This window comes from Rousettus aegyptiacus, unplaced genomic scaffold (assembly GCF_014176215.1).
Source record: "Rousettus aegyptiacus isolate mRouAeg1 unplaced genomic scaffold, mRouAeg1.p scaffold_m13_p_1, whole genome shotgun sequence".
NCBI classification, from domain to species: Eukaryota; Metazoa; Chordata; class Mammalia; order Chiroptera; family Pteropodidae; genus Rousettus; species Rousettus aegyptiacus.
In genome coordinates this window covers 171,437,503-171,461,911 of record NW_023416284.1, presented here as the reverse complement: position 1 = coordinate 171,461,911, position 24,409 = coordinate 171,437,503, and the positions used below count along the sequence as shown (strand labels likewise).

The following is a 24,409-nucleotide window of genomic DNA, read 5'->3' as shown; positions in this document are numbered from 1 at the left end:
CCTAATTGAGGTTTAAGAGGCTGTAAATTTTATGCAGTCACAACTAGCAAATGATAACATCAGGATTCGAGCAGATCTTTCTGAATCCAAAACTTGTGCTATGATGTGCCTCTTTGTCTGCAATAAGAAAACTGCTATACTTTGAAAGAGAAATATTCAAATACTGCGGAATGAGACTAAATAAATTCTTGAACAGAATAAATACTGGTGGTGAAGTGCTCTGTTGACAAATGAAGTACATCAAGATCAGAGAGGTCTGCCGAGAAGAGTCATCTCTTCATTTGAAACTGTTCAGACATCTAAAATATACTTGAACATGTCAATGACTGTGTTTCTATTATAATATGGAGAGTTAGAAGGTTTTTTTTAATGGTAAAACTGTACTAATTTTAGGAAAACATAAGAGGCAAGGTCAGCAGTTGCAAATAGAGTCGCGTCCCACATTGGTACTCCTGTGGAAGGGTGGAAGGGATGTAGTACTTTATTGGAGATGCCACAAACGCTTCACCCTACCAGATTTTCACACGAAAACAAAAATCAGCAATCAACACAATCCTGAAATTTCGATATTCTAACTTTCTTTGACTTCTGTGAAACCATGACCACAGCTGGCCAAGCCCCTGGGGGCTTTCTCTGCATTCTCTAACCCACCTTAGTGACGGAAGCACCCCACGCCCGAACATCCCAGGCCTGTGGTCACATGTTCTCCTGCGTTCAATAGCGCTCACCTTCCTGTTGTTCAAATCAAACCCAGCCAAATGTAAAGGCTCAGAGCGAGTCAGAATTTTCTCCATGAAGCCACACCTGACCCTGGCCTGCCCACTTGGCAAGTGGTGATTGCTCCCATATTTCAACTTAAACATTTCTTGACAATCGTGTATATACTATATCATGACATTATTTTCATTTAAAATTACATATGTATGCATACACACATGAATAAACTTTGTAATTTATAGTATAATATTAATTTAAAATTACATGAATAATGCAGCAGAATGTTCATAAGAAAAAATCCTACAAATCATGATCCAGATCAAAGATAGTGTACAACTTTTACTTTTTGGTTTTATTTGGAAGTGAACTGATAAATTTGAATGTCTGGGTCAGTCTCACTTATTCTTCTTCAGAATTTCCCGTGCTTCCAAATGTTGATTGCTAACTACTATACGTATTTCTAAATAATATTAAATAATCTAGTGAAAGTCATAGAAACTAAAAGAAACTGTGTCTTATTATGTCATACAACACACTAGCTACTTTTTTCTGACACTCTAACCTATTCACTTAATCTTCCAAACAACCATATAGGACAAGTCATTGTATTTCATTTACGTAAGAAGAAACGAAGCCCAGAGAGGTTCATTACTTAACAAAATTCACATAGCTTAAAATTGGAAGTATAAGAACGTAAATCTATCTATATACTTCTAACTCCAAAGCTCAAGCTTTTCCTCCTTAAGTCATTTTCATAGATACTTCATAAGCAACCATAAATTCATGCAAAGTAAACATCTAAAGTACTTCAAATTTTTATACTCAATTATTAAAGTGATCTCCTTAAAATTATGAAAGTATGTGAACACTTTAATTTTCATGTATGATTCTAGCAAGAGACAATTTACAATTTTTAAATAACTAATTTTTTAGTTGTGAATTATTCTGATCTCCTATTTCTTTATCATCCTCTGATAGACTTCTGATAATTTCATATCTTTGGTATCTTTATTGACTACTGTACAGAGAAAATTAAGGCAAAATTGTAAGTATTCCATCAACACTGAAGACAAAAATTTAGAAGTCTATACTTTTAAATCCCATTCTCTGTCCACTTTTCTCGACTCACATTGTCTATATTATTATGTCAATTAATATTCTCTTCCCTTAGATATCAGAAAAGGATTTTCCATAAGAAGATGCAAAAGGGTGCCATCTGGACACTTTTCTAAGATAAAACAAAAGATCAGCTCTCCTTCAGAAAAGTTGTCTTTTAGGGAGGGCGCTTATCCTTCCATTTTTCCTTTGAACATATTTTTACTTGAACCAAGCAGCAGCTAGTTTAACTGACAGAAAAGACGATTTAGATATAGAATCCAAGTTACTAGGGCCTATCTTCAACCTCCTCTAACCTGGACCCTGGGCAAAAGTAGCTTCACAGCATCAATCAAAAATCAAAGATGATCCAAACTGATAACTGTATCGGGGATTTGGTCTTCTTGTAAATATCAGCAACTGAATTGATATGTTCGGATATATGGATGTAATTTTATTCTCTGCACTTTAACCTGATTAATTTCCAGTATCAATGGTAATATATGATGAAATTGTGCGTCTAAACCTTTATGTGTGAAATTTTAAGTGAGCATTACATTACACGATCTCTCTTTTTCGGATGTAGATAAGCCATCTCTATATATCTAGACTTATATGAGAGAGAAACTGTGTGCTTTGGACTGAGCAACATTTAGATTCAAATTTTATTTCCTCCAGGTACAATGTGCACAGATTTGGGGAATTCAACCTCTCTGAGCTTCAATATCTTCATTTGTGATGACATATACCTAGTTGATGGGGTCATATAGTGATTAAATAAGATAATCTTTTCAGGACTGTGGTTTTTAATTATAAATAATATATTAAAGTGCCTAATGTCTAATATGTGTTTCATTATTATTATTTTCTAATATATATGGCTAATTAAAAGTTACTTTTATGTTTCTGTATTTAATAAATGTAATAGCTGTGTAAGAATAAAGGGACACCTGTAAATATTTTATAATAATAAATAATTAACATTGTTTCAACATTTGGAATTCAGAGTTAAGAATTCAATTCACCATATATATAAGGGAACAGAATTTATCTTGAAAATTTCAAAATTTTATATAATACTATAAAGTGGCATTCTCTCAAATATTTTGTAAAAGGTAACATTTCTTGAAATTTTCTCAAAGCCTAAAAATACTTTAGTTAAAGAAATCTTTCTGGGGAAGAAAGGAAAAAAAAAATATATGAGTAACTTAATGGTCAAACCTACTGGAGTGGAATGACTTCAGGTAACCATCCTGTGAGTGCATGAATAACTGTGAACTCTCCTAGTTCTCGCCTCTCTGCTACGTGGATGCTAAAAAAGCAAATATAGTATAGTTAACAAAATTTGAAAACACAGAGAGATATATAAGAAATAGGAATCTCTAATACATAGTGACATAATAATAAATGTAAGTGTCATACTAGTTATACATTATATAGTATGAGAAAATGCTATTCCAATAGTCAGATGACTTGTGTTCTTAAAGCACTCAAATAGATCCAATGATAAAATGTTTATTTACAAAACATACTTACATGCTTTATTTTAAAAAGTATTAATTAATATTAATGTCACACACATAAACATATTCGCACATTATATGTTTTAAAATATATAAATATAGATAATATATATTTTGTATATTCCATATATTATCATATTATATTATCATGTGGTTCTATATATTTTGTATATTCCATATATTATCATGTGGTTCTTTTAATAATTACTGAGGCCTTTGAGGCTGCGTATTGTCAGTCTCACACATGGCAAGTCAAGATGGGTATCAGACATTCTTAATCAAATTCTTAGATAATTTCGGAGAAACCAGAAACATCTGTTCTATCCTGTGCAAAGGAGTGGATCTGCCATCATAGCATAAAATCCAACAACATTGCAATGGGTCAAATATCATTGTTTCATTTTAGTCCTTTATTTGTTTTTCTGAAGCGATTAGTCTATTTATATTAATATATATAAATGCCATATCCCTGTTCTGCCCAGGCATCACAGGGGTGATGGACAGATCGATGTGTCTACATATTTCAAAGATAACAAATATCTCTTGGGATACTCTAAACTCCTCTTTGGATAACCATATTTAGTAAGTGACTGTACAAACCTCATGGAAATAATGTTTTTCCCTTTGCATATATCACAATTATATTGAAATAACTATTAAATATTAATTTTAATGTAAAAAGTCAAAACTCAGATGACAGTATATAAAATCTGAGAAAAAAAATGTATAGACAAATATAAATTGCACCACGTAGTGCAGGTTTCCCCTCGAACGCCTAAGAAATGTCCTACATTTAGTCTGATCCCTTATTTCTAAGCTGGATTTATTTATTTTTAAAAAAATAGCAATTCTATTACTCAAGTTGTTATAAAATCCTATCAAACGATAGCTTTAAGAATGACAAAATGCCACTCCAAATAGGTCATATATTTAATGCTTCACTGGCCTCACAGCTCCAATTCTCACATCTTTAAGCGAGGTCTGACAATTAGGAACATTAGGAACATTATTTTCTTTCAAAATAAACAAATAACGTTGTCACCAGTATGAATACTTAGTAGTAATTCAGCTACCTAAAAAGATCTGGGCTGAGTTTTTTTAAAAAAAAATGTTTAAAATTAAGGGCTGCAAGCTGGGTGAAACAAATTCCCAGTAGAAAATTGAGGGTTGGGAAGAGAAAAGAGAGATGAAGAGGATGGCAGTAGGAGTGACTTTTTGTTATTGTAGCCTTGGGGGAGATAAAGGATGCTGAGCCTTAAAGAAAAAAAAAAAAAATCACACAAAAAGCAGACTGGCTCACGACAGACACCGCTGTTTACAGAAGGGGCAGGGGGCTGAGCTTTCAGCAAATGGCTGATGTGGTCTTGTTAAAGGATGTGGGTGTGTTCTATTGAACACAGATACTATTGCACACTGCAGGGGTGGGATAGAGTGTCAAATTCAAGCTGGTGCAGTGTATGTGAGCATTCTTCCATCAAGCAAAGACACAGAGTTGCCATGCATTTGCAACTCGAGCATCTAAGCTTTTTGGCATTGCTAGGGCCAAGATGAAATGACCACAAGCCATGAAGGGATGCAAGACATAAGCAGATTTCACAAGAATATTGAAGAAAAATGAATCATTTTCACCAAAAGCATGAGGAGTGCACTGGCATGCTTCGGAACAGTTCAGGTTTTTCAAGATTAGTAAATTATTGTTGCACATACAGAATCTAAACCTTTAACTGGGTCACTGTATATATTATTCAGTATTTAGATGCTTCCCTATAAAAGAGTTTCTTTCTCTCATTAAGCTGAAACATTATTCTCTAAGACTGACTTTCCATTCATTGTCAGAGAACATTAGCTATAGAACAGTTCTTTGAGTACTTTTACTAGGGAGAATATTATCTTAGTGCTGGCTAACTCAATACTTCAAATTAGTGGTTTTGGTATATTCATTTTTATATGATAAAGTTGATATTGCTTGGAAAGAAAGCTTTTAAAATAAAGCTATGGGATATATAGATGTAATATAGTTGTTTTTACTGTGGTTCGCCATTTTTGTTTTTATACAAGCAAGTGATAATTCCATATTCTACGTACTCAACGTTTGCCAGCTTAATGATAGCTTTAGACAAAAGCATTGGCCAGAGTTCAAATTCACAAGTCGTAGATGGAAGCAATAGATTGTTATCTTCATCAAAAGGCAGAAAGTCATCAATGGTTATCTTTCTCCAGCAACCCTAAAACCGAGAAAAATATACTATTAACAATTTATATTGTTTTCCCTTTCATACATTTTTGTACGACTGATGTTTTATATTTCGTTTTAACTTCTTACATCTAAAGACTGACATACTGAGTTTCAATATCACTCTGGCTGAGAATTTTGGCTTATTATTTATTTAATGTCATTACAGTACATCCAAATAAGGATATAAATGAGAATCCTTACTTATGAGGTCTTGTAAGCACATTCTTGGGTACATCACCTTACATAAAGCAGTAAATTGAAGTGTCTCAAATAGCAGAACCAAAACATTATACAACCATAGATAAGTTTGGGCATAATTAGATAACAATATCATAATGAAAATTCTCCAAATATAACTTTAGTAATTATTATTTATCCTGATAGGCTCAGTGATCTTATGCTTCCAATGACCATATGATTCCTACTTCTAACTTCTAATTAAATATCTAGTTTTTCTTTTAACAGGAAGTTAATTCTTTATCTATTTGCATATTACTTCACAATTAAAAGCTTGACACAAATGATAAGATTAATGTTTGTGAACACAAAGATTGTTTTCAAACTTTGGTTTTTACATGTGAAATTTTATTATAAATTCATTTCTTTGCCCAAGAAATATTTTTAGCAGTGATAGAATTGTGAATTCATAAGACAGGGCCTATACCATTAAATTTTTATAGTTCATTAAGGGAGGAATATATGCAAACAATATAAAACACAGCATGTTTAAAGTGCTCCAGGATTAGAAAAGAAAACATTGCTAACGTCTTCACAAGAAGGTGACATTTGAACTGGAGTCAAGGAAGACTAATATTTTCTCCAGGTAGATAGGAGAAATAGGGAGAAAAATGTTTTCTTTGTATGACACCTGTAACTCTGAACTCACACTGCTTTATTTAGTGGTTATGTGTCTTTTTCTGTCTTTCCTAATAGACAATAAACCAAAATAGAATTCTAAGAAATGTTCAAGAAACTCACAGGACAGGAAAAGGGAAACATACAAAAAAAATAACAGAAGTAACAGAGTAAACGATAAAATGACAGACTTAAATCCCAATGATATCAAATACAAATTACGAATGAAAATACAAGAGTAACCTAAATATACTTATTAAAATTTGCATATATTTTGACAGAAAAATTAAGTACAGATTATAGAAATCCTAGAAAAAATAGTCATGCAAGTGGACAAAAATATATACACAGAGATGTTATTTTACATTATTGTCGTATTCATACAACACTGGTCACAACTTAATGTCTATCAATATGAAATTAACAAAATGTAGAGAGGCTCTGAGAGGTTGATCTGCCTTGAAGAAGTGATTAAGATAAATGCTTCAGGGAAAACAGGAAAGGGGGAGAAGAATATATGTAATAAGGCAGAGAAGGAAAATCAATGTCCGGTCAGAAAAAGGTTAAAAAGCATCAATAAATTGCAGAAGAAATAAATAATGAGGAAGAGTCTCAAGGTGTACAAGATGTGACAGGGGAAGGAATATACATGTAGGGCACAGGATGTGTCAGAAAGAATTTACTCTGATTCTTTACATACACAGATGTCAACTCAGCCCTACCACCTGGGAATTAGGTAGAACGAAATAGAAATTTCTGTCCCTAGCCCAAACAATACATATTCCTACCAACCAGAAAATCAGGCAGCCATCTCTCTACCCCATGGATACAGTCTCTGAGACAGCAAAGTTCTTGTTTTCTGCCCTTTAAATATTGCACTTATTTATCTATTTATCACCATTGTTATCAATATTCTACGTCCTTTTGAAGACCACAATTCCAATTTTAAAGAATGGATTACAGTGGAGGAGGACTAGCAGGAGAATATTGCAATCTGGTTTGTGTATTTACCTTATGAAAATCACTGTAAATTGGACCAACATATGAGTATAAGAAATATATTTTTAAGCAAAGCCCTGGGGAAAGAAAGCATCTAGAGGTTAATAGCTTCTTATATATTTTTACATATACTAATGAATATGCTAAGTGTATGAGGTGCTGGATGCTCCATGCTCAGTGCTAAGGAGAAAAAAGAAGCAGAAATAGCAGAGAGGGAGTGCCAGGGTTTCAGCGAGGGTAGAGAGTAAGACCTCAGAATAACTGTATTTAACACTAAAACCAGAAAATTATCAGGCATTTATTATTCCAGTATTTCATATGTAACCAAATCATCAGTCATACAGTAATCATATATAAAGAAAATAGACCTCGATTTTCAAAGGTAACCAAGTTATGACACACATATATATTCTACATGAGTAAAATTTTGGAACACAAAATCCATCTGAATGAAAGATGAATCAAAATAAAATACTCAAGAGAGGGAAGCTATAGTAGGAAAAAAAATGATAAGGCCTGACCCCTTTTTATATATAAAGGATAAGTAATTATAAATAAGTGTTCAATATAAATAGCAGTAAAAATATTTAAAAATATTTTTTAAACATATGCCAAGAAAACATTGAAACAATAAAGTATTAGGAAGATTTTGTTCTGAAAATATTTTAATAGAATATAAAATAGTGGAAGAAAATAGAGTCCAGAAACAAACACAATTCCTTATTAAAATTTAGTGTATGATAAAATTGGTTTTTAAAATCATGGGTAAAATGCAGAACATTCAATATGTAATGCTGGGGTAACTAGCTGAGATTTTAAAATAACATAAAGCAGTTCTTTATTTCTCATAGTAGATAAAACAAATTTAAAACCCAAACATTTAAAACAAACAAACAAACAAACAAAAAGGCCAAGAAATATGAGATAAAATTAAGAGGAATTTTTTTTAATATTCTCGAGATAGTGACGTCTTACTTTAAACAACAAAAAAATAACATAGACTCTGTAAAGAAAAACAATGACATATTCGACTACATATAATTACAAGTGTCAGTTGGGTAGAAGATGCAGAGTTAAAAGATTTTAAAAGTGCTTCTTTTATACCCGCATATATTATTATCTACAATATATAAAAGAATACTTACCATTCCATAACAAAAGTTTGAATAACCTGTTTTATAAGGAGGCAAATAAAGGCAATTGAAGAAGTAGACAGGGATATGAGATATATGATGGTATAAGAGAGGACTGAGCATCAACATGCACAGGCAGTAAGCAAGCTTGGACAAAGGAACCACAGTGAGCCATATTGCAGAAGTGGGCAGAGTATTGCCGGTAACCACTGTGTATCCCCTCCAGCCTCACTCCCTTGCTCAAGAACCATTGCTGAGCAAGTGAGGAGCTGCTAGGCTGACTATGGGCTTTAAACCCCCTTCTCTACCAATAGTCAGGAAGAAGAAGAGTCTATCTCTTTGGCATCTATAGTAGGAGGTAGCAGTGTAGAAAGAAAGAAGAAAGGAAGAAAATGAAAGAAAAAAGGAAACTAATAGTGTTGAGAATTTACTATTTGCAAGGTTCTTTTTACTTAATTACCACATTTTATCTTCATATGTATTTGTCAGTGACATGTTTTCTATTATCTTGAGGGAAGTGGTCCCTTTGCCTTGGAGTGTGCAAGGGACCCTGAAGGCCTCACATAGCCCGACAATGGATCAAGAAATGCTCAGCGCCAGCAAAGCTTTCTCTCGGCCTCAGTGAACAAAACTATGACTACGCACTTCAGAAACGAGCGCCAGCAAGTTGCCTGCCAAAGTAATTTATATGGAACCACTTGTATCTCAGTGCTTGATAGTGCACTAGCTTCTCCCACGAGCCATTTCTTGGATGAAACCAATGAGGAAGCAGAAGAAGCCACTGGACACAAGGTTCAGGTTTTCTGGCTGCCACTTGCCCGGCCTTTTCCCTCAAGAGCTACGTTATCTAAAGAGACAGGTTAAACGAGATTTCCAAACTGAACTAAATACATTTTTTTGTTGTTGTTAAATTTTTTGAATTCCAGCAGATTTGGACTTGTGAGGAATTGGTACAGTTAAAGAGAAACAAACCACATTTTCTTTGCAAAATGGAATGTAGCTGTAATAAATGTTGACCCCCTTTGAAAAGGAAAGAAGAAAACAGAAAGTGGATGGGGGCGGAGAGAGAAACTAACAGGGTTGTTTTAATGTTTGGCTAATGCCGTTTTGACATTCTTAATAATTTTGATAGATGGCTAGGGCTCATTAAGGAAAAAGTCATGTTCTTAGACATGTAGAATGAAACAGTTAACTTTTCATACTTTTTCCACTTCCTCAGACATTCGAGAATATTCTTTCTTAGTGACTAGGACCAGTTGCATGACCCCATGCTCGGAAGGAGCCTATGCTTGATTTAAAATACTACTATCACTGTCTTGAAATTCCTAATAATTTTTTAATGAGGGGGTTTGTGAACTATGTAGCCGGTCCTGCCTGTGACTCTGGGCCTTTACAAAGAGCATCTCACCATTAAAAGCGTTTAATATAATCTAGCCTTGATAAATGTGGCGTGTCTACTTTGCCATATTAACTGAGGGGGTTTTAATTCTCTATTTGTACTTCCTACTGTCTCATTTGCTTCTTTTTGGGCAGAGGTAAAAACATTATGTGTCAGAGTGAGATTTGTTAACACGAAAACACATCTTGAGTTTAGAACAACAACAGTCACAAAAAGGATGAGATCAGGTTCTTTGGCAGCAACAAATGTAGGGCGGGAGATAAGGATCTGGCCATCCTGAAGCACACACCCTCCTGCCCATGACCCTGACACATCACAGAGGAACAGATGAGAGAGGCCCGTGCAGCCACCTGCCTGCAGAGCCCACATACCTGAGAGGGCAAAGGCGGCAGAAGGTCACCTCTTCAAGGTCCGGGCAGCACCAGTTTAAAAAGCACAGGGGGTTGGTATCACAACAGAAACGACTGTGTTTCTTATCAACCCAAAATTACACATGTAGGGACATTTTGCCTCAGTAGCTACACAATTACCATCCTGCATAAATTGCATCATTTTTTATTTTCCTACATAATAGCATGTAAAGCAAATATATTTCAATATTAAAGACGAATGCACATGAATGTGAACTTACCATCCAGTAAAGTTTCACAACATACTTTCCATAGCTGTTGAACAGAGGCATGTGACCCTTCACGGCCTTGCACAGAGAGTATATGTGTTCCCAGGGCTTCCAGGCAAGAAGAGGTACTTCCCCTGAAGTCCCTTTGAGATAATTGCTCACAATGCTCCCGTTGAATATCTTCCATACTGCATAGATTTCACTGATAATCCATCTCATCAGCTGGAGACAAAAACCATTAGTGTCAATTAGTTATTTTTCCATTGTTGGTGCTATAATAAAGGGGGGGAGGGAATCAGATGAAAATCTACTTCAATAGTAGATTAAATTTTACATGTAATGTGTTGCACCTTCTGATTTCTGACATACAGAATAAAGTCACAGATCTTGCTTTTGTTTTGAGGAAGTATTATTATATTACAACAGTCTTAAGAAGTAGAATATTAAACACACTCTTAGCTAAGAGATGTATTCCAGAGTAAACTGTCAGTGACCTCCAATTAACATCGACCTTCATTTCAGCTCTGTGTGTGTGAGGGAGAAAGAGAGAGAGAAAAATTGAAGGCTTCTGAGAATAATGATGATTTTATTTTGGAATTTACTTTTTATAAGTGACTGCACTATTGTTCTAATATTCTCCTGTAAATGTTCAGAAGTTTGAGAAGGAATGATTTCTTTCATGTCAATAGGATCAGTTAGACAAGGAAAGAGACATGAGAAAAAAGTTAAAATTAAACACACACTTAAATACACTCTAGGCTCATGTACCATGTGCTGATCTGCAGGCACAGAAGTATTCCAAGTAAAACTCCCACTTGCAGGGCTTATAACTGCCAGCCAGGCACAGTGGGAGTTGAGCTTCAGAGTAGAAATAGAGACCGGGATTCGAATCCTTCTCCAGATCCTTCTGTTCTTGGGCAAGTCACTTCAGTCTAAATTGTAGGGTTTTTTTTTTTTTTTCCATCTATTAAATGTAGATTAATCTATCTATTTTTCAGCACTTTTGTGAGTAGTAGAAACAATGCACAAGAAATCTCTGGGTCACAGTGGGTGTTAAGGAAAACCATTATCACCCTCCATAGTAATTTTTCTGAAATATTCACCTCATATATTACTGCCTGGCATGTACGGAGATTATGCACTTGACACTGATCTCATAAGATTTATCTTTTTCTTAATTTGTATTATCTAGGAAATTTCTTAAGGGTCGGTTAAGCTGAAAAAGACAAATCGAATAGTCTGTCTATATCAGAAAATTTTACTATAGAATATTCTATATTTTTCTTCCTTGAAAAATAAAAAAGCTAAAGTCTATGTATGTTTAGGATTCATGAATAAGCATATAAAACATATGATATAAAACAACTTGAGCTAATCAATACAACCTGGTTGAAGAAGTAAATATTTTTACTTTAATATTGGTCAAGATACTAAACATAAGAAAGACGACATGTTTGAATCAATGATGATCGTGCCCTTCTTCCCCGACTGGGCCTTAGGAGAAAATAAGCAAACAGCCCGTTTCTGATAGAACTACCTTAGGGGAGTGGAACAGGTCTGCCGATGGACAAAACCGGGCGTGGGGAGGTGCGCCCCCAAAGGAAGTGGGACCCCGGTGCTGAAAATCTGGCTGGGTTTAGAGGAGGGGTTGCATTCAAACTGCACTGCGGTATTTCCCCAAAATTAGCAAATCAAATAATATAACAACTAACTCTTGGCACGTGGATCTGGAGGAGAAATGCCTCGATTCTGAGAACGCTACCCCGGGCGGAAGAAGAGGGGCACAGGCATTGCTAACAGTAACATTTCCCCACCATTTTTGCGCGCTAAACTCAAGGAGGCTTCGCTTCCACTTTGAACGTCTGGCGTAGTAAATGCTCAGTTCTACCAAAATTAAAGGTGAGCAAGGGAGGAATGAAACTGGGAATTGTTTAAACAGGTCTGGAAGGCATTTTGCAATGAGGTTTTATTGCATACTTCCCTACATACCTCACTGCAGAGTAAATGTTCATTTACCGAAAACAAGTCAAACAGGATTTCATTTTTCACAACTACTGGAGCCTAAAATTTAAAAAAAAGATATTAGTAGTCCTTAGAAAAAAATAAAAGAACTGTAGCCTATGTGCCATAAGCAGACCAAACCTGATTTCATTTCTCACAACCAGAGAAACTAGAAGAATAAAAAATAAACACATTATCCCATAAGGTAACCCTGTTTGAGCTGTAGGTGACATTAATTTAATAATATAATATCTATAAAATATAATACTTTAACATACAAATAACATGTTATAAGATGTAATATATGCAGATAAATTTAGTATGCATATACACATAAATTGAGAGTTTAAAATAGTGATTTGAAGTTTAAATTCACCACTCAAGTTAAAACTGACAGTTAACATCTGGTAACTGGAAAAATATCCTCATCTTGGATGAAAAATATTAACGGTGACAGCTTTTTAAATTTTGCCCAATTTAAAATCCGGTTATTTAAAAAAAAATTAATTCGACAGTCATTATTCAATTAGTATATATCTAAAGTTGCTTTTATATATTTAGTCCAATAAAAATAAACATATGGAAAATATGACTTGTAACTTTTAAAAAATTAATTATAATTCATATCAATTTTATGTATTTAGAATATTAAATTAACGTAAAATGGTTTTGTGAAACATTATTTTGGAAATTAATGCTGTCAATTGCTCTCAATCATCTATACAACTAACATCTTTAAACTCTATAAATATTTTTATGTCTAAGAAAAATGTACCTAAAACTACCATAAGGCCTGATTTGACTCTTATGTTCCTAACTTATAAACATAGTAACATAGTTTTATGTATATATATTTATTTATTCTGATTTGACTGATTATGATGCAACACTTCTAAAATGCCCATAGCTTTCAGTAAGTACCTATGTGCATTAGGATTGATTATGTAGTAATTATATATTAATTTAAAACTATACATATTAGTTTCCAATTAAAATATATTAATTATAGTTAATTATAATTTATTAATTATAATTTATTAATTATAGATAAAATAAGTATTGGGTACCTAAAGAGTTAGACTTAATAGTCACTGACAGCAGGAAAGGAGAAACTAACAGTTTGTAAAAGACACAAATATTAAGGCAGAGGTCTCTTCAATTGTATTTTAGCATCTCTGTGTCCTATGCATACACCCGGGGCAGGGCAAATCCTGAGACATCTTACATCTGTTCAATATAATCAACACTCAAGGGCCCGGGCCACCAATTCTGGTTCGCAGAAATAAACACATCTGATCACGCCCTCTGTTATCAGGGCTTGTTAACCTTCCTGGTTAGAACTGCCCATGTTGACTCTGATATTTTTAAACCAGGCTTTTAAGTTGTTTAATAACTTACCTTGTCTCTGACTTAAATCATGTCCTCTGATGTCAATTTTAGCTTAAGAGTGTTCTGGGGTATATTTCTAGACTGTACTGTGTTTTTAAATTGTGGATTGCAATTAGTGATTCATGAAATCATTTTAATAGGTCAGATCTACCTATCTGTCATCTATCTATCATCTATTTATGCATGTAATAGAGTAAATCTCACATAGAAAGTTCATTACTGTTTTGTAAAATTTTTGTCTAAACTTTATACATGTCTATATTTAATGAGTCTCAATATAAACAATATTTATCACCGTGGACCTAGACATTAAAATGTGAAAAACACTATTCTAAGACTTTCCTACTTAGCTACGCTTTCAGTTCTGGTTCTTCTGGTCCCTATTCCAACAAGGTGGATCAAGAGGAGTCAGTGCAGAGGGGGAGCAGAGGCAGATGGATGGCAGTATTAGAAGAAGCGTAGGTGGAAGTATCATCAACAACAATAAATGAATTTATTTTTAGTACAAGTGCATCCCTCAGAACTAAGGTATGCTATAAAGAAAGATGGTTTAATAAAACTTTTCTGCTAATTCAAATTTATAAGACTACCATTTCATGGAATTCATATCCTTTATTCACATGAAATGCAAACCACTCATATTAAACAGAGCCTGAATATTATTAATAGTACATTAATATTAAATGCATTATATTAACATCACAGAATTTATATTCTTTATGTCAGTGTTAATTAATATAAGTTATTTAAAGAGAAGAATCATGTATATTTGATTTCTTTTATTTAAAATAGCTTACAAGTAGACATTCTATAAATACTTTGATGAACAGAGCTATATCTTTTTATTTTCTCATTTTAGTAAATATTTTTGAATTCAGGATTCTGACTTTCTCAACAGTAATTGTAAAATATGATGGATAAATTATATTTTCTTGCATTGGTAGTAATGCGTATAAAGTCTAAAACTTCTAGGAATAAAATCACTGTGTGTAGAAACAGAGATTCAGTGGTTCCCAAAATGTATGGAAGAATCGGCTCCATTACAATTATCTGGCTACTAACTAGTAACTAATTTAGTCTCCAGGTTTTCTATGCAGTCAATGATAATAATAAGAGCAGCATCAAGAAGGGGAAAAAAGTCATTAGTGATAATTAAACCCTTGGAAACATCGAATGTATTCAAACAAACATAGCTATTAGGAAGACATCCAGGGGGTCTAAAATTTTAAAGTACCTAAGCACTATTTAAAATGAAGGTTTCTTGGGCGATGTCCCAGTTAATTTGATTCAAGAGGCTGGGCATGGGGTCCAGAAAGAAAGGCAGCCCTTGGAAAATGCTTCAACAATTCCTGGAATAGAGAGATTCAGGTGCAAATCTCTCAGACTGGGAAATTAATGCTAATAAACACTATCTTAAACGAAACTTCACGCCACAAAAGTTCCTGCTAAGAAGCAGAAAGGAGAAAGTCTGTCAGAAATTAAGGAATAAATTCTCACAACATTTTACTCTATAATTTGACATCATAGAGAGAAGAAAACTTGAGGCTCTAAACAAAATTTCAATATTCTTTTGAAAGCCAGTAGAAGAAACATTCAACTATACTGATAAGTACTTATTTCTAATTTAAATACCAAAATGTAATTACCCATTATTACTGAATATCTCAAGAAAAAAATTATCCTAAATTGTTTTTAATGCAAATTTTCATTACTAGCATATTATATCCCATCATTAATACATATTTTTGTTAATAATAAAAATGTTTCTTACCCGATTAATTAAAAAATCCTGTGGACGTTTCCAGGAATAAATTTTCAATGAAGGTGGTAATTCAATTTTTCCTTCAGGGTCTTCAAAAAAATGCTATATAAAAAAATATATATTATGTTATACCTCTATACGGTTTTATTAAAATAAAAAACAACTCAATCTTAATAAAAATTAATAAATAAACATTTATAGAGCAATGCATGTTTGTTCTCAGGGTCATGGAGTACTTGGAGAATACTGAAGTTATTGATATTATATTTAATCAATGAAACCTTCATTGTCGAGTGACATTTTGATTGCAGAAGAAACAGTACAAATGAACAATGAACTGCTTTAGAATGTGAATTGGATATAGAGGACAAACAATTCTACATGGGCCAGCTATGGCATACCTAAAGAAATGGATTCTGTAAAATTCCGAGGATATCTGCTATATTTTGATGCTTAAAACAGTTAATCCCTATAAAATACAAATGTAGCAAATCATGGCTAAGAGCTACTGTGCCCATATGTCATAGAAATGTAATCACAAGGCTCCAGTGGAGAAAAAGGTTCTACCCAGACGGTACCACTTCGCAGTGCTGTAGTCACCAGGTTTGAGCTGGTGCTCAATTGCTCCACTGAGGATTTGCACAAGCCACCTTCCTGGTGAAAATTTACACACAATTTCCACAAGTTTTGAGTTGCTGTTGAAAACTACGACCATTTTCATTGGAACCCAAAGAGTTCAAAAGCTTACTTACAAATATAGGGCTTTTCCCCGTTTTGTCTTTTTCTTTTCCACTTTTGCCCGCGTCCCACTTTTCTGCATTTATGTCAGCTTCACTCCATTCTGGCCAGATTGGGAATTTCCCCTTCTTCTGCTCAACAGTCGTTTGTATGTTGCTACCAAAAGAATACTGACTACAGACAGAGAGGGAAGGAGGTGGGTTAGTTTTAATTCGATTCTCTGAGGTAAAATATAAGATAATTGAATGGTCTAAGTTTAATCTTCTTGTCAGCAGTCGTGTTAAGTACATATTTCAATATAGTCATACCTGTGGCCAGAGAGCTTCTACACATTAGAGTTTGAAAGACTGAAATACCCAAAAGAGACTATTCCATAAACAAATTTGGGGGCATTAGTCCCTGCTTACGAATGCAAGACATTCATAAACATATAAGATGCTATAAGAAGGAATATTGATATAAAAGTCAAACTTAGGCATTTCTGGGCACCATTATTGTTTCTAAAAAACTTAACCCATGATCTCAATAGAAAAAGAAAGTCTGGGAATATATACATTGTAAAAAAGTGTTCGTAACTAGCATGTAAGAAAATATGAGAGAAGGATGACTAGAATAGTTTTCAGGGAATAGGAGAAATTTTTTTATACTATTAATAGAAAAACTAAGGTATAAAATAATACATTATAGTATGTCTGTTTTATTGAGTGTTGGTACAACTTTACAGATAAAACAAAATTGGTGATTTTCTATCCATCGAAACCATCATAAAATCACCTCGTTCAGGAAGTTCGAAATCTTTAAAGTTATTTGTTTAAAGGAAGATATAATTTCTTTTAAAAAAATAAGAGCCCTCCTGAGATTATGTATTTCCTTCCTGTTTATTCTGTCAAATCTATGTTCAGGCTCTCTCCCTTAAGCTGTTATGCTTTATCACTAATTGGCCTACTTTCCTGGTAACATGTCAAATTTGTTTCCATCTATATTGAAGATCACTTAAAAGACTCTCATTAGAGGTACCTTATACCAGTCCGACAGCCCACCTACAGTGCTACACAGACAATATAAACAATGCTCAAAAACAGTTCAATGTCGACAATACTGCAGACTGAAAATGATCATGTACAAGTGTTGAAATTTTCAGCACATTATGTCTTTGAAGTTCACTGCTGGAGTGTACCTACTGCTCTAGCATAGTTGATATCCTTTAAATATTCAAAGCACATTATTCTTGGTCTCATCAATTCTGAGAACAAAATAATCTTTAAAACCAAAGGTAGCCAGAACTTTTGAAGATTTAGGAACTGGTAAGACTAGGAAATAAACGTTGCCAACTTTTAGAAAATTCAAACTTGTAAAGAAATCAAATCTGCCACCCTGAAAATCAAGAGTATATACAGAGTTACCTTATAGTCACATAGCAATATATCCAGTTACTAGTAAATAATTGATCCATTAAAATTACAAGTTATATAAAGGATACATATATTCTGTACAAATATAGCAAATGTTCTCTTCCACAGTGAGTCCAAATACGCTACTGAAATAGGAGTGTCATTGTCCCCTTTAAGAAAGGTTAAAAATCTGTATACAAAATATATTTGTGGAAAGTTATTATTTTAAAAAAAAAACTTAATAAAAGTTAGTGGTAATTTTGACCCAGCAATTTGCACTTCTGGGTATTTATCCTAAGAAAACCAAAACAATAATTCATAAAGATCTATGCACTCCAGTATTCATGGCAGCACAATTTGCAATAGCCAAGATACGGAAGCAACCTAAATGTCCATCAACAGACCACTGGATAAAGAAATTACAGTTCATATATACAATGGAATGTTACTTAGCCATTAAAAAAAATGAAATCCTACCATTCACAACGACATGGATGGATCTAGAGGTTATTATGCTGAGTGAAATAAGTAAGACAGAGAAAGATAGGTATCATATGATTTCACTTACATGTGGTATCTAAAGAAGAAACTAATCAAAAACAGACTCACAAATATAGTGGACAATTTGGTGACAGACAGAGGGGAGGGGTGTTCGGAGGCTGGGAGAGTGAGGTGAAAGGTTAAAGAAATACAAATTAGTACTGTATACTTGAAACTAATTTAAATAAATAAATTTATTTTTTTTAAAAGTTAGTGGTGAATGTTCATAATATAAAATCTGTATATTCCAAATGTTGAATGATATTTCAAAGGAAACCAATATTTGAAGGGAGAAAAAAATTTCAGGTAGCCGGGCAAGGAGATGAGTTTTAGAGTAGAAATACAAAATGTGAAGGTTCTCCTGGGGAAAATAAAAGAAACACAAAAAAAGCAAATTTACAAAACCGGGCCAAGTCAGACAGAATAGTTTGACATAAAAATGATACATGAAGTAAGCAGCAGATACAAAAGTGTTAAGATGATTTCATGTATGTTGTATATACATAGGTATATATGTGTGTATATATGTGTGTGTATGTATAATTTAGGATTGAAATGAATTGAGTATGATTGAAGGCCACTGAAAATACGGATGATTGCCAGAGGCAGAGAGTGAGGGGAGGGTGGGCAAAATGGATGAAGGTGGTCCAAAAGGTACAAAGTTCCAGTAAAACACATAACTCATGGGGATTATTGACTGCCAGGTGATTGGAGTTAATAATACTGTTCTGTGTATTTGAAAGTTGCTGAGAGTAGATCTTAAAAGTTCTTGTCACAAGAAAAAAAAAAATTCTAACTAGATATGATGAATTTTAACTTCTTTCATGGTGAGCATTTCATAATATATACAAATATCAAATCATTATGTTGAAATTAATATATTTCAGTTATATCTGAATTTTAAAAATCAATGGACTAATTACAGAAAGAACCTGTCATTGTGGATTGGGGCTGGAATAGTGTAATCCACAAGTAGGTACTAGAAATTGGATTTGAGCAGTGGCAGTCCAAGCTTAAAAGTCTCTAAGTTTATTTTGAAAAAGAAGTTTAATCTACCCTGTAACTGACAGGGGACCGGAACTCGGCTTCATGAATGAACAAGTGGCTAGAGTTACTCATGAGCCCCTAGCTCTGAACTAAGGCTAGTATAGCTCCCCCTACAGTTTATGGTATAACAGACAGGTGCCACTTGCCTGTGATTCCATGAGGAAGTAAGCTGGCCAAAAGAGAAAAAGATGGCAACGAGGGGAGGCCCTCTAGCACCATGGATGTGATATCAGGGATATCACTTCTCACGTAGGAGAAAAGCTTCCAACCTTCCAATGTTAAGGCTTGAGTGGAGGCAAAGGGAATAAAAAATGCACCCAGCAATCTGGGACTCTGCTCTTGTATTGGAACAGAGTGCTAGAGACCCTCTGCTGGTCCCATGTGTTGTTCTATTCGAAGCGACGTCTGTCCTGATTTTCTAAAGGTAGAGGAACAAATTAACTACCAAGCACTGTTGCATGAGTTCATTTAACCAGCTCTCTCTTGGACCCTGGATAACCAAGAACCCAATTAATTTAATCCTCAAGTCATTTCTTCTATTATGCTTTGCTTTTATCGTATTGATCATAATTCAGCTTTTATAGCAGTTCTGTTTTCTAATCTTTGTGTAAACAAATATTTTGATCTTTTTCAATTTAGATATGCAATTGATCGGTAAAGCTAGATTAACTTGATTATTATGAAATACATTTCATTCTGTTTTGGAAAGAGGTCTAATATTTTATCATCATTAAGAATCTAGAAGTCTGCATAATTCTTGTTAGTTTAACAAATTACCTGTTTGTTTCATCTTCATTTGAGTGTGCTGGTGGAAGTACAACAAACTTTTGTGATTATAAACATCAAATCATGTCCCTATTTCAAACTGCCCATTTAAGTTCCAAATATTTTAGCATTTAAAGTGTAAGCATTAACATTCTAACTATTAATACTTAAGTCGCATCATTTCTTTTCTCTTTTGAATTATCCATGATCTATATAAGACATATATTTAATACTTCCAAGAAGATTAAATTTTGTCTTGTTATCATTAAAAATATTTCCAGAGGCCTCCAACAAGTGCAAGCATCTTTGCAGTGCCTAATTATCATTAGACACTTATAATGAGAGTTATAATTTGTGATAGTAGTTATGAAAATAAAAGTATTATTCCCCAATGAAATTTTAGAAAGAGAACTTCAATTAGAAAAATTAAGTCAAAGTTTTAAACATTTAACTATAACAAAATTCCCTCATTTATATGGAACCATTTGGGTTAAAAAAAAAATCTGATAAAATTATGGAAGTTTGGAGCTGGAGGAAAAAATAAAGAAAAAGAGAGGACGGTGCATGTTAGATTGGAAACAAGTTTAATTAGCCCTTCAGTTAAAAAAGAAAAATTGAATGTCAGAATAGAAAAATTACATATTCGATGTCACAAAAAATTGGTACCAGAATGAATAGAGATTGCATTCGTCCCGACACAGAGAAATGGAGAACAGATAAAATAGAAATGCAATAATCTTTTGTAAAAATCGACAGCTCAGTTAGCTGGCCTGATTTTTCTTGGGAATTCTAAGTCATATTTACTTCTGAATTTGATCACAACTGGACATAGACAATTCTGTTTTCTCAATTGTACCATCTCATATTTTGAACTTTGTCAATGGAATTGGGCGGCAACCAAATTCAGAAGGATTGAAAACCAAGCTAGGTAACCTGAACTGTAAATTAATTTAATAAACAAGTGGTGAGTGTTTATTATGTGTTAGCCATCATGTTAGGTAAAAGCCAGACATGGACCTTATCTCCAATCTGACACATAATCTTAGAAAATAAAAGATATATGCTACTAGTGGCAGTTCTGGGAGAATAAGATTCTCTGGGAGGGCCATTTTCAAGGCTCTGAAGTCTTCTTCTTTCATTTCTGTATCCAGAACCGTGTTAGAGTGGGTTGCATTTATTGGAGCTTAATCACAAGGTGTGGTAAAATGGCATATAAAAACTTACTGTAAATGACCCCAGTATACTTCAAATGACAATGACACTAGAGCCTTGCTAGACTTTGATCCCTAGGCCCTGTGCTGGGTGGTACCATGTGTTTATCTATGATTTAGCCTAGTATCTAAGATAGTCCTTCAGTAAAATTTAGAGAATAGACTTGCTTTAAAATGAACTTCACATCCTATCATATAATGCTACAGCAGAATTTAATGATTTGATGTTTAATGCTCAATAGATCATTTCTAGCAAAGCCTAGATTTTGTATAACTATTTGCCTTTACACTTCTATTTTCAAAAATAAACACAAAAAGAACAAACTAATCAAAAACAGAATCACAAATATAGTGGACAATCTGGTGACAGATAGAGGGGAGGAGGGTTAGGGGGCTGGGAGAATGGGGTGAAGGGGTAAAGAAATTAGTAGTTGATAGTTGGGCATGAGGAGCATGGCAGAGGGAATGCAGTTAGCATAAATATGATGGTTATTAATATAATGGGGAGGGAGGAAGCAATCGAGGGGACAATATATATGAACAATATATATGTCTAACCAATGTACTATATACTTGAAACTAACTTAAATAAATAAATTTATATATTTTTGTTGATATAATTCAATTCACATATTTTCTGGAAAAAAATTATACATGTTAGAAATAATATTACCATCTCAAAAAGAAATAGAAGTACCAGCAAGGAAAGAGTTAGTATCTTACCAGCAGGGACCTTATCTCTGTTGTATAATACAAGTATCACAGGACCAGGCCACATACTGTGCTTTATGGTAGCTGGTTTGATCAGTTTCTTTATGGGAGTTAACAATCTCATCTCTTTCAAGATGTAAACTCTTTAAGGTCAAAGATTTTCCCCAAGCTCCTCAAGAGTTGTGAGCCTTCAACTTGAATTAATTATAACCACCATTGACTAAGGTTTTTTTTTTTTGGTGTTGCAAAAAATTCTTTTGCAACTCTGTTATAATCTCTTATTGAATCACTGTCATTCATTTATTAGATAAACATTTTTGAGTGTCTACTACGTATTACCAAGAAATCACTCAGGATACTAAATATTCAATAGCATATAAAATAGAAAAAGAAAAATCCCATGGAACTTACATTCTATTAGGAAGACCTATAAATACACATAATTTTTTTAAAGTGAAATATATAGCATATTAAATGGGAAAAACTTAATGAAGGGGAAAAAAAAAAGCAGTAAAGGAAAAAAAGAGTGTGTTTTTGATTTGAGCAGGAAAATGGGGGATGAAATTTTAAACCAGTTAGCCAAAGAAGTCAGCTTCAGAAAAATGGCATTTAGGTAAATACCTAAAAAAAAAGTGAGGGAGAAAATCACATGGAAATCTAAAGGGAAGAGCTTTCCAGTAGAAAAAACAGCAAGAGCAAAGGCCCTGAGGTAGGAACAGGCCTGGGGTGTTCCAGGGAGTGAAGAGGAGGCTAGTATGTGAACAAGGGGGAGTAAAGTCAGAATAATAAAAGGGGCCTCATCCTGTATGGCTTTGTAAGACTTGGACCTATAAGAATGGAAACCATTGGAAAATATTGAAATGACCTGACTTACAGTGATGTGCAGTTGGAGAGCAATCCTGTTAAAAATCATTTCTGTAATATAGTATCTGAAAGTTTACTTAATAAAAGGAATGGATTATCTGCCAGGTGGCTGGAAGCCTGCTTATGAGCTAGGACAGAAAACTAGGAACTAGAGAATCAGAAATCACAGACATGGAAATGATTCTGGGAGAGGAATTCATGGAGGGAAAGAGTTTAAATACTAGAGATGGGTGAACAGAAGTCCAGTGTGGGATTCTTTTAGGCAAGGAAGGTGGTGAAGAAGTAGGCATCCAAAATGTAAGAATCCAGTTGAAAAGAATTGACTGCCCACTCCCTACAGGCATAGCTGGACGAACATAAAGGACCCTGCTGAGGTATGTTTGGTAGCTGGCACTCTCTCATAGCTGGAATAAATTTTATAAATTTAAATAATATTCCAAAGTCTGTGCTATAAATAACGAGAGAGAGAGAGAGAGAGAGAGAGAGAGAGAGAGAGAGAGAGAGAGAGAGAGAGAGAGAGAGAGAGACCAAAGGGAAAAATAATAATGAGGTACATACACAAACACAACAATCACCATCCCAGGACAGAGAGGAATCATATAGATTCCATGAGCTAGGCTCTGTAAAATTTCTTGGGGTAAACATTAATAACATAAACTACATATTTATATAGGTAAGTTTAACTTTTTAAAAACCATTTTATGTCTGATATCATCTGATACCAGCTTTTCCGAGGGTGGGCTATGGAGAGGAGGAGCTCTGGAAAAGAGAGTGGCCGAGGTGGGTCTAGGGGAGGCATGGGAGCAAGAATCTCCTGAGTGTGGGTTCCCGCAAAAAAATACAGAATTTGGGAGGAGGCCAGCCAGCTAAACTCCTGCCCTTGCAGAGAAGGCTACAGGAAAAGCCAAGGGGTTAGGCCCGGGTGAGAAGGGCTGGCAAAGGTCCCTTACTCTTTAGACTTGTCCGAGCCGTGCGCTGAGTTGATACGGTGCACCTCTCTCCTTTTGGTTTGTTTGGAGGTCATAGCAAAGGCAGACCCAGGCCAGGCTCAGCAAGGAGTGGCAGCCGCCTACGCGGCTCCGGCTCCGCGTCTGCCGTTGCCAGGAGACGGCGGACGCGCGTCCCGCTGACGCTGTGCCGGGGCTGCGCCGCTGCGGCGCGGCGGCTTGGAGGCGACAAATTGGGGCGCGACGGTGGAGAACTCAGGTCTTTGCCTCCAGGTGGGCGTCTGCGGAGGAATCCGCGTGCACCGAGCACGCACTTGACAGTAGGATTGATGGGCAGCTCTGATAAATCGCAGTTCAATACGGCCTATTCTGCCTGGCTTTGCCTTTAGGGAGTATAGACATATCGACTCCCTCTTGGATTTTCAGGTATTTGGAGACTCATATTATGCGAGGTTCCCTCTCCTCAA

At 34.6% G+C, this 24,409-nt stretch overlaps 1 protein-coding gene across 4 annotated transcripts in view; it reads right to left on the bottom strand.

The window, feature by feature from the left end:
- The window catches only part of ADGB (androglobin), a 118,095-nt gene extending 94,015 nt beyond the window's left edge, over nucleotides 1-24,080 (bottom strand). For 3 of the 4 annotated variants that reach the window (XM_016160280.2, XM_036222436.1, XM_036222437.1), the window contains exons 1-7: nucleotides 23,946-24,080; nucleotides 16,481-16,640; nucleotides 15,738-15,830; nucleotides 12,566-12,637; nucleotides 10,589-10,798; nucleotides 5,421-5,560; nucleotides 3,038-3,124 (exon numbers count right to left, since the gene is read on the bottom strand). In XM_016160280.2, the coding sequence (XP_016015766.2) occupies nucleotides 3,038-3,124; nucleotides 5,421-5,560; nucleotides 10,589-10,798; nucleotides 12,566-12,637; nucleotides 15,738-15,830; nucleotides 16,481-16,640; nucleotides 23,946-24,019 (836 nt within the window). In that variant the 5' untranslated portion in view covers nucleotides 24,020-24,080. The remainder of the gene's footprint in view (nucleotides 1-3,037; nucleotides 3,125-5,420; nucleotides 5,561-10,588; nucleotides 10,799-12,565; nucleotides 12,638-15,737; nucleotides 15,831-16,480; nucleotides 16,641-23,945) is intronic. The other variant, XM_036222431.1, reaches the window with a different exon arrangement.
- Nucleotides 24,081-24,409: the final 329 nt, after the last annotated feature.